At 45.2% G+C, this 11,622-nt stretch overlaps 1 protein-coding gene across 11 annotated transcripts in view; it reads right to left on the reverse strand.

Moving 5' to 3' along the window:
* LOC306931002 (serum response factor-like) overlaps positions 1 to 11,622 on the reverse strand; it is a 54,425-nt gene extending 42,803 nt beyond the window's left edge. For 5 of the 11 annotated variants that reach the window (XR_013790949.1, XR_013790950.1, XM_079512159.1 and 2 more), the window contains exons 1-2: positions 10,428 to 11,617; positions 2,793 to 3,059 (exon numbers count right to left, since the gene is read on the reverse strand). Coding sequence is in view for 9 of the 11 variants with exons in the window: in XM_079512159.1 (XP_079368285.1) it covers positions 2,793 to 3,059; positions 10,428 to 11,159 (999 nt within the window). In the remaining 2 variants the exon portion in view is untranslated. Of the gene's footprint in view, positions 1 to 2,792; positions 3,060 to 3,170; positions 3,204 to 10,427 lie in introns of all 11 variants that reach the window. The other 6 variants (XM_079512166.1, XM_079512165.1, XM_079512161.1 and 3 more) reach the window with 4 other exon arrangements.

Consider the following 11,622-nt stretch of genomic DNA (forward strand, 5'->3'; position numbering starts at 1 on the left):
AGTACTACAGGAGAGAGGAGGAATAGTGTCCAGACAGTACTACAGGAGAGAGGAGGAATAGTGTCCAGACAGTACTACAGGAGAGAGGATGAATAGTGTCCAGACAGTACTACAGGAGAGAGGATGAATAGTGTCCAGACAGTACTACAGGAGAGAGGAGGAATAGTGTCCAGACAGTACTACAGGAGAGAGGCATGAATAGTGTCCAGACAGTACTACAGGAGAGAGGATGAATAGTGTCCAGACAGTACTACAGGAGAGAGGATGAATAGTGTCCAGACAGTACTACAGGAGAGAGGATGAATAGTGTCCAGACAGTACTACAGGAGAGAGGATGAATAGTGTCCAGACAGTACTACAGGAGAGAGGAGGAATAGTGTCCAGACAGTACTACAGGAGAGAGGAGGAATAGTGTCCAGACAGTACTACAGGAGAGAAGCATACAGTAACGGCAGCCAAAAGCACGGACCTGCGGCAAAGAAAAAGGATCCGCTGAACTCAGAGCCGCCTGAGGACCCCGTCCCCGAACCCACCTGCCGCACACACACACACGCTAGTAACCATAACAGCGTTGATCCTTAGTACATGGATCACACGGTGATCCAAGAGTGATCCAAGAGTGTTTCCTTCTGTAGGGATTGAGCTTGGGACCCAAGCTGATCTCCCACACGAGAAAGAAAAGGTCTCCAGCCAAACGGGGGACCTTTAGGATCAGTGAAAAGTTTCCATTCCAACTGTCCCGTTTAATATATCACTCTTCTCCTCCCCCACTATGTATGTGTACATCCATCCATACCTCCCCCCCTCCTCCAGTCCATATCACCAAATGAGAAAAAAAGAAAAAAAACAATCACAGGACTCCAAAGACAGCTGCAGCTTATAAGGAATGTGAGGGGCCTCAGCCAAGAGTGCAGGCAGGGAAACCATACCATATATGGCCATAGATGCAGATTTGCAGAATCTAATTTTTATCAATGAGTAGAGTGGGCATGAGAACGCCAGTTCAACATGCCACGGTTGGTCCTCATCCCTGACAGTGTATGGTAACGTGTTAGCAACAGTGACTTTGTACAAACAGTGTGTTGAGCAAATAGGCCTCCCGAAGTGTTGCGTCTTCAAAGGGGCGTACTTAAAGCCATGTAAACAGTGGAGGGAACCTCGGGCTAGCAGCGCGTGATTACATGAAGGTGGGATAATGAAGTGTGTCTGCTGATGACGACGGATCCAAACGCTCTAATAAAAAGCCTCTGGAAAAACCTTTAAAAGACAAAAGGTCAATCGGGCTTTAGAATTAACCCATTCTGGGCGGGAACCGCTTTTGTTGTTCTAACCCTTCTGGACGGGAACCCATCTTGGGGTTCTGTACAGTATGTACAGTATTCAAAAATTTAAAAATGTTTATGCTGCTATATAAATATTTGAGGTTTTTCAGAAAACTTAGGTCAGGATTTAGAAGTGTTTTTAGAATCGGCCTCAGTCCAATATGGGTTAAGCGAAACTGGCACATTCAGATCACCGTAAGATGAGCGACTACCACAACATGCCAAAAGATATTCATATTAATTCATTATTCTTTTTTAATAATCTTACAACCCAACCAATGGAATTATAATTTTTTTCGTCATAAGATATCAACTTAAAAACGGGCATTTTCCAAATAATTAGGTGAATTGAATTTAAGTTGGTTTACTCTCCAACACATTTCTTATTTTATGACCATTTACCGACATGATACAGAACTAACAGACAAGAGTCAAATAGTTTCCAAAAGATGTTAAGCACAATGAAACTCAAACACGTTTGAACATAATCCTGAACAGAAGACCGCTCAATCCTACAATCAAACGTAAACAGAGAATTGAATACAGCAGGCTGTATGTTTTCCATCCTAACACGAGCCAGACCGGCTGCTGATTTATATTTTCATGGAGAAGGTTTTCTGGGCCAGAGGTCAGGGAGGTAAAGTGAAGAGAAGTTCTTCTCATCCATCCATCCATCCCGACGAGGATAAATGGTTACCTGGCTCCCACTTCCTCACTCTATGGCCCGCTCTGAAGGAATACTCAAGACGTTTTGGCTCAATTAAAAACGATTTACTACACAATCCAAGCCCAAACCACAAGCGGCAAACCAAAAGCCAAACGTTGTGTATTACAGTCAGTGCAAAATGCATTTGCACTGCTGGATGCTGGCTTGATTCATTTTGTTCTTTCCTTGGCCTATTCTGGAAGGACTTGTGTGGCTCTCTGTGGTGTAGTATTGTTAAGGCACAAGGCTGCAATTACCATTTCCCTTTCGAATGAGGCAGTCAACCGTTCAGTTCACACAACGAAAAGCTTCTTGACATGAGAAAGTACCCTTAATCCTCAACATACAGGGAGAGGGTGGTCAGCAAGACTTTCAGTGATTCATTAGAAGAAACAAAGAAATGCATTTTGTGATATTTGTGCTACTAATCACTTTCTAAATAGGCGATTACGGGTTCCCCCTTTTAACCCATTTTGACCTGAGATCAGATTCTAAAAGTGTCTTCTACATCCTGACAGTTTTCTGAAAAAGCTGTTTCTATGTCAGTCGTTCTTTGATTTTTCAAAAATAGCAGACCTACAAGCACGTAGCGCACCACTCGGTGGCGCGCTATGAGCTTGTAGATCTGCTATTTTTCAATAGCTAAAGCATAACATAATGCTAACACCAAAAGGGGTTCCCGCCCAAAATGGGTTAATGACCAATAACAGAGGACGGTCTCAGGCTTTCCAGCGTTGGCTACAAGACTCAGGCGGTTCTCTCACCTTAGTGTCCCCCATGCTCTCCGACTCGGACACCTGGTAGGTTAGGTCCGTCTCCTCGAATCCCGTGGCGCTCATGCGCTGGTCCGTGGACGGGTCGTTGCGAGGCGGCGAGTCCGGGGAGTTGAGGCACGTTTGGATCAGGGCTTTGCCCGTCTCACTGGTTATCATGGGCTGGAGCTTGCGCGTGGCAAAGGTATAGACGTGTCCCGTTTCACTGGCCACCAGTAGGAGGACCTGGGTTCCCGTCAGCGTGGAGAGCTCATAGGCCTAGCAGGAGACAGAGAGAGGATAGACCAAACATTAGAACCTGGGTTCCCGTCAGCGTGGAGAGCTCATACGCCTAGCAGGAGACAGAGAGGATAGACCAGACATTAGAACCTGGGTTCCCGTCAGCTTGGAGAGCTCATACGCCTAGCAGGAGACAGAGAGAGGATAGACCAAACATTTGTTAAAGCCATACTTCAGCAGGGCAGATACATTGATCTCCTTTGTCCCACATAGAAATCATTTGAAGGAGAACCTGAGAGAACCAAAAAAATGTGCTCAGCCAATCAAATCATCGCTATGGGGTACACACAAACAGACAAAACTGGGCATAGGAGGGTGCCGTGTCATGATTAGTCAGAAGGTTCATTGTTCCGAAATTACTATCCCTATCTCTAACCCTAACCTAAACATAACCGCAAGCATGTTCGCCAACCTTAATGCATGTTCGGACTAACGGGACTTCGGATCTATGGGCAGTTCCCCATAGGAGGGGCTCAAAAATATAACTTAACCAACTCCAGTCAACAGGCCAAGAAAAGACAAGATTCTAAAAATAGTAAATACCAAAAGTAGTGAACCCTGACGTATAGCACAAATGCACCTAGAATAACAGGAGATAAAGCTCCCAGAATAGAGAGTGTGATAGAGCAGCGAGAGAGAGGCTGATTGCAGCCCAGGGACCTATCTCTGACTGTCAGATAGGAGAAGAGGGAGTGGTTATTCCTAAAGCTGGTCCCCGATAGAGGATATACGAGGCATCGTTCCTCTCAGGCAGAGGGTTATTCCTAAAGCTGGTCCCCGATAGAGGATATACGAGGCATCGTTCCTCTCAGGCAGAGGGTTATTCCTAAACCTGGTCCCCGATAGAGGATATACGAGGCATCGTTCTTCTCAGGCAGAGGGTTATTCCTAAACCTGGTCCCCGATAGAGGATATACGAGGCATCGTTCCTCTCAGGCAGAGGGTTATTCCTAAACCTGGTCCCCGATAGAGGATATACGAGGCATCGTTCCTCTCAGGCAGAGGGTTATTCCTAAAGCTGGTCCCCGATAGAGGATATACGAGGCATCGTTCCTCTCAGGCAGAGGTGGCTGCTCTGTGGAACCCGAGATTATCAGAAATCTCCTCTGCTGCCGTCGTCATTCATTATGCAGCAGCATCAGTGGTGGAAAGTAATTAAGTACATTTACTTACTGTACTTATGTAGAATATTGAGGCATTTGTGCTTTACTTGAGTATGTTACATTTCCAGTACTTCATTGTAGTTAGGGATGCATATTCGAATACCGAATATAGGAAACATTTGGCCGAAAACCGAATACCGAATATGATTAATACATTTCCTAATTACTACCATTGCTGTCATGGCCGTACCTTAAAGCTACCTGATTTATGGCAAAATAAATGGTTATGGCAAAACGTAACTTAAATAATAATCACTATTATGGGCCCATAAAACATTTATTCAGCTCTTTTGAAAGTATTAATTGCATACACTATTCAGCGATATATTTTCTGCCTATTCGGGCCGAAACCGAATAGGCATTTTTAGCCATTTTCTGCCGAATATTTTCTGCGGCCGAATATTCGGTGCATCACTAATTGTAGTGTAAGTATTTGACAACTTCTTTGGTAGATTTATCATCATCATTACAAAACATGCATTAACCACATCAGCCCTATGCACATTTTGGCCAGCTCTAAAGCATGTCGCGTGTTCGAGTCCCGTTCATGACGACCTTTGCTGCATGTCTCCCCCTGTCTTTCTCGCCCGTCAATCTAAACTTGTATCCATCAATAAAAGGCAGAAAAGCCTAAAACAAATCTTGGAAAATCTTTGGAAAAAAAAAAAAAAAAAAAAATAGCCAATCTACCAGCTCACAATGTGAGCACAATGTGTGCTATTTTCAAAAGATGTTTGTACAAATTGTGACATTCTGCATAGTGAGTACTTTCTACTTTTGGTACTTTTTTGATGCCACTACTTTTATACTTTTGCTCAAGTGCATTTTGAATTCCGGACTTTATTTACTTTAGCAGAGTACCCTATTGGCCTGAATATAGGATTCCGTTTTATTCCAATGGAAATATCCTAAAAAAACAGGGTCGTATTATAATCAGGGACTACTAGACTATTTGACATTCAATGTTATTTTTCCACAAATGAGTCTTGAAAAATGGGGGGCGTCTCATAACCAGGGTCGTCAATTATATTCGGGACAATACGGGTAGTTTTACATTGCAGACTGCAGTATTGTTACTTTTACTTAAGTAAAACATTTGAGTACTTTTTCCATATAAACACACATAATATAAACCATATAAACACACACTTGCACAGCAGCATGAAAAGGCTGCACTTGCCGTGAACTCCAGAGAGAGCCTTTTGATTTAAAAGAGTCATCAGTAATGTTGAGGAGGCCTCTAGAGCAAGTGAGACACCTTGGTGAACAGAACACAGCCTGAGCTGACTGATAAATGAGCCTATTGTTGTCCAGATAGAGAGCATTACGCACACACACACACACGTTAGTGCTGGATAGATACACATTTCATTGACGATACAGGGCCAGGCAATGGCATCTTTGTATGTGCGTTCCCTGGCCACACGCACACGCAGACAGCATTACATTCACAGAAAACCACCCAATGATAGAAGCACATCATTTTCGATGAATTACTAATCGGAGATTAATCGATTAACTATTAAGTCATCCCTAGACCACACACTGTCACAAAGGGACCAAGACCAACTGATTGTGCTGTACATGCCCACAAGAGTGCACGCTTGCTGGGTGGTATATGGACAAACAGAAGCTGCATACTACAAACATTAGGTCCTTTATTCAAGAAAACACTAACAAACGCATCACAATAATCTCTCACACTGCTCTGTATCATCAAACAGTCAAAATACTTGAAATAGGTTTGCCAGGAAACACACCTGCAACCACTTATTGGGGCCAAATTGAGCCAAACGGTTTCCTTATCTGTGGACAAGGTTTGTGTGTCAAAGAGGGACACTGAAAGCAGAGTCTAAATTGAATGTACACATTCGGGCTGAGGCCGATTTGAACATTTTCAAGAGGCATTTCTTCCTCTGCCTAGTGGGAATGTGCATGCAATATTTCACCGAAATTGCACGCTGTGTTCATGATTGATGCATTTTGTTCAAAACAGAGCACTCCTGCAAACTTTGGAAGCCAAAATCAGCCAATCAGGATGGAGTATGAATATGAAAAATCTGAAAGACATGTCGTTTCGTTTAATGCCTTAATGACATTGTTGGACAAAATCTGTAGGTGTACTGTCCAAGGTGTTTGGCTAAAATTGGCCTCCTGGTGGCGCTATAACAGGCCCATGTGAAGATTTGGGGCATAGGTTCAGCTCTGGCATCCATGGAGTGTGTGTGCCGTTTTGCTGCAATCAAGCCAACGGTGCTAGAGATTAGCTGATCACAGACGGACACACGGGCAGGGTGCAAAACATAGTCTCTCCCCTCCTCTGGAGACATAATGTTGCTATATAATATACACAGCAACAACTAAAATGAAACATGCTTTCCCAGAGTGAAGGTCTTTCCAGGTCCAAATGGGCCTGATGTTTGGCCAATAGCAGAGATCGCAACACATTTTTAACGGTGGTACTGTAAGCCAGGCTCGCTAAATAAGAAGTCTCCTTGGTTGACTGATATTCTCATAAATATTCCAAGACTTGACTTGAGGTCGAAAGTAAGTTCCTCTGCCATGTCAATCAGCACAAAATATAAGGAAAGAAGATTATAAAATATTCACTCACAAGTTTAGAATATATGGACAAGAGCAATCACAGGCCACAGGGCTGGTCATTCCTGTGGATTATTTGTGTATTCTTACACTGTATATTTGCTGATGTCTGCTAAACCAGATGTGAGATTCCTATTTAATAGGTGGCCTGGTCATTTAGGTGAGACTGTGGCTCAGGAGGTAGAGCAGGTCGTCCAATGATCCATGGGTCGGCGGTTCGAATCCCGGCTCCTCCTGTCTACATGTCGAAGTGTACTTGGGCAAGACACTGAACCCCAAATTGCTCCCGATGTGCTGGTTGGTACCTTGCATGGCTTCCGCTGCAATCGGTGTATGAATGTAATGCACAATCTATGTAAAGCGCCTTGGATAAAGGCGCTATATAAATGCACCATTTGGTGGTTGCCAAACTTTTTAGCCTGTGACCCAAAGGAGATATTAGACATTTGCCCAGGACGTCACCCAGACTAGTGAAAATAGCAGATCTACAAGTGCGTCACTTCACGCGGTTTAGACAGTCACCAGACCATGACCAGAAGGAACAGGAAGCGAGTTTATGAGTTAAAGTCAAGTTTGACTCACCCACGACTACCGTGTTGCCTTTTTGGTAGAGGTTTGGATTGTGTCATTTAACTCAATATTGGCTTGATATATTCTTAAATAGTTAATTGTGTTGCTCCATTGATTTAAAAATCACACTTGTGTGAAGTGAGCTGTGCCTTTCATCATGATGATGACGACGACGACGATGAACAACACTTTTATCCAAAGCGCTTTACATAGATTTTGCATTAAATTCACCGATGGCGGTAGGAAACCATGCAAGGCACCAACCCGCACATCGGGAGCAATTGGAGGTTCAGCGTCTTGCTCAAGGACACTTCGACACTAACACTAGCACACTCTGTGAGACAAACACGTTCCGTGCTCAAACGGAGATACACACAAAGCTGTGCATAGGAGCGGCTGCATCGCTCAAATGAAGAATATTATTCTCCACTCCCTCCATTGGCTCCCGGTGGCTGCCCGCACAGAATACAAAACTCTGATGCTGGCATTCAAAGCAACCAAAGGCATGGCTCCCCCATATCTTACAAGTATGATCGTACCCTACAAACCCTCCCGTGCACTCAAATCAGCCAACGCAGGGAAGCTGGAAGTACCTTCACTAAAAACGCCGGGACAACACACGTCCCAAACTCTTCTCCCTTCTGGCTCCAAAACTATGGAATGCACTCCCCATCACAATCAGAACTGCAGCCTCACTCCCAATCTTCCACCGTAGTCTGAAAACCCACCTCTTCAGACTCCACCATGGCCCGTAGCACTAGCCCCTTAGATAGCACTTTATGTAGACTTAGATAGTATTTTAAACAGACTTATAGCATGTTACGTAGACAGCACTAGAATTGCATTTTATGTAGTCATAGCACTTTATAGTACACATGTATAATATAGTATGTATAGTTTACAAAGATACTCCACTGTTACGTTCTTAGCTTACGCATGTTTCATGATAACTACTTTTTATATAGGTGATGTATGCCATGCTTTTTGTTATTGCTTAATGTAAATCGCTCTGGATTAAGAGCGTCTGCTAAATGCCTAAATTGTATCATCTGGTTATTTTACCAGTTTTTGTACCATTGTTGTAGAGCTACACGATAATGGCAAGGGACATAGTTACATTTTGATTCACATCACCACAACAGAACAGTAGGTTACGATAGGTAACCCCAGTTCTGCGACTATTCGGTTTCGGCTCGAAAACCAACCAAACCGAATACCGAAAATGCGTGAGTGACTTTGAGACCTGTTTCACTGTGCATGGTGTGCTACAGTAGTACTGTACGTCAAAGCCAAAGGGGAGACGACATTGGAAGAGCAATTTCTAATCAATGGAGCAACTACTGAAGTGGGTTATTATAGCAGCAGGTGTGAGGACAAATAAGTAAAAGGAAAAGGTCAGGTTATATTTTCCTGTATTAACATTTACTCTGGAGCAGTTGAGGGAGAGGATCCCGTGGCTGGTGTTGGCTTTTGACACATAGGCTAAATTAGCTTTCTCATCATCCTTCAAAATGAAACTGGCTCATGAAAAGATCCAGGCTGAGATCAATCTCTTCACTCCGTCTTGTTGTTCCCGTGGCTGACATAGCTTACAGTGTGCAGCAATTTATAAACGTGCATCCTGGGAGTGGAGACAAACATCACTCACAGCCAAGTGTCTACATAAAGACACCTCAGTTTCCACGACAACAGGCTAGGATGCAAAAAGAAGAAAAAAAGCAGCCAAGTGGAAAACAGTGGCAGCTTCCAAGTAAAAAAAAAAAAAAAAGGGGGAATGAAAATTCTTTCTGACACTACAATAAAGCACAGTATGAAAATGTTTTGTGAAACAATAATTGGTAAAGATAACAATGTCTGCCGCGAGTGCTTTGGCAATGTAAACACATCTTTTCTCATGCCAATAAAGCCCTTTGAATTGAGTGAAGTAGCTCCCAATAAAGCCCTTTGAATTGAGTGAAGTAGCTCAGCTGTTGCTCTGCAGTGCGAGAGCGATCAACTAACACAATAACTTGACATGTTTACATGAGGATAACTTTTTAATCATGACGCACAACTTATTTGATTTTAGATTTGGTATAGCTTGGCAGCAGCATTGCCTGTATTTGATCCTTAGGAGCAGAGCATAATAGACTAATAGAGGCCTATCAGCGTTATCGTAGATACTGCTGGCATGCATGCCTGCCCGCCCCACCTACACATTTTTTATCAGTAGTGCAAGGCTGACTGCAATTCACCTCTGGCAAGAGCTGAAACAACTACAGGCCACCATTAATGTGCAGCATTGATTGCATTCATGGGCACAGGCTGCCCCCCAGTTCTGTTTGAGTGCCCTTTGACTGTCCTCTGATCCATGTCCCTGGGGTTGAGTCAGCTGTTGGCACCGACACAGGCCAGGCTGTTGTTCACCACATGGCTGCCGCCTGCCCCTGCAAGCAAGACCCCCACCCCCCCTCACACCTCACCCAGGCTGTTTAGAATGGGGGGAGACAGAACATTCTGTGTGGTGCACTCTGAAGGATGCTGCTGGTGGTACATAACAGTAGGCACTACAACATAACAGTTCCTACTCATGGTTGTGCGTGCATGTGGGCAGTGGCACGTGTGTGTGTGTGTGTGTGTGTCATGAATCATGATCAGAAGAATTCAGAAAGACTGTCACTTGCTTATCTATTTTTAAAGCCCAGTCATAACGGACACTCACTCATCCCCTGACAGAATGTATTACGGTCATGCACAGAAATCCAAAAGTTCCGTTGAAGTGTCTTTACTGTGTAACCTGTAGCCTACTACGTCTAATCAACATTAGAAAGTGTATGCTCTGTGTATAACTATTTGGAACTATTTTGTGCGGGTCAGTGAGTGAGGTGTTCCTCTGCAAAGTACATGCAAGAATGAACGCCTGTGAATCAGATAGAACTTGAATGTTTTATAATTTAAACAAGTGTGTAGAGTCAGACATTAGGAGGACGGTGTGAGCAGCAATCAAGTCAAACATTCTCAGGTTAAAACTTACCTTCTTCATTATACCGGTTTTCCGCTTGCTGAAGGTTGTGTATCGTCTCAACTTGTTGTCAATAAATTCCATCTTGATCTTTACACGCCCACGTGTCTTCTTCCCCGGCTTCGCCCCTGCGACGCCGCCGGGGACCATGCCGTAACCCCCGGGCGGGACTCCCAGCACCTCCTGGCCCGTCACCGCCGCCTCCATCTCCCCTCTCTCGCGCTTCACCCCTCTCCTGCTACTGTCCCCGATTGAACCCATGGGGTCATCGTCGTCCAACGAATCCGACTCGTTCTCGGACCCGCTGCATATGGGCGCACTCTCCCTGTCCGGCTCGAACCTGTGCATGCCGACGAGCCCCGACGCGTTCAACCCCGCCATGACGACTCCCTGCTGCTGCTGCCCGGCGGGCTGCAGGGTCGTCAGCCCCCCCGTGCCGTTGTTGTTGTTCCCCGGTGGTCTCCCGGAGGGTCGGGGACCCCCCGGACCATTATTGTTGCCCCCCAACATCCCGACGCTGCTCTGTCGTCCAGCGGTGGTGGTGGTGGCGGTGGTGGTGACGACGAAGCTCTCGCCGCTGCTGCTGATCCCCAGCAAAGCCTGTCCTGCTCGGACCAAAAGGGGACGGATGATCCCGCTAGTACCGGTAGCGTCAACTCCCGAACCGTGTCCTCCTCCCGCCCTGCCCGAAACAACAGACCCGTTTCCTGATTGTTGTGCCGATCCGGACGGGCTCGGTAACATATCCTTTTTTTCACGGCACCACCAACCGCGTTTCTAAAAACACGCCAGCCAAAGAGAGAGCCAGCCGTGGAGGAGGAGGAGGAGTGAGTGAGTGAGTGGTGGTGCGTCTCGTAAAAAAAATGACCGCAAAGCACACCAACATACAACCCTAGTCCAACACAGGAAATGTAAACACAACAACCGAGAGTCTCGGTTTTCGAGAGTGTCTCTCGGCGGATAAAACTGGCCCGAGTGCAAACTTTGAAAAGTGATGCTACTGCCCCCCGAGAGACCCTTCACCGTGGCTCCGTACACGGCGTTAATACCTCCTCCTCTATTTCCAAAACTCGCAGCACTTTCTCAAAAAGGAAAAACGACGAAGGGCGCCCTCTCAGTGTCCGTCCGCCATGTCATGTAGTCCCGCGTGGTCAAACGAGAACGGCAAAATGTCGCCGTCGTCCTCAGTTTAACACTCACTTTAATC

This window comes from Electrona antarctica (assembly GCF_951216825.1).
Source record: "Electrona antarctica genome assembly, chromosome: 10".
Lineage (NCBI taxonomy): Eukaryota > Metazoa > Chordata > Actinopteri > Myctophiformes > Myctophidae > Electrona > Electrona antarctica.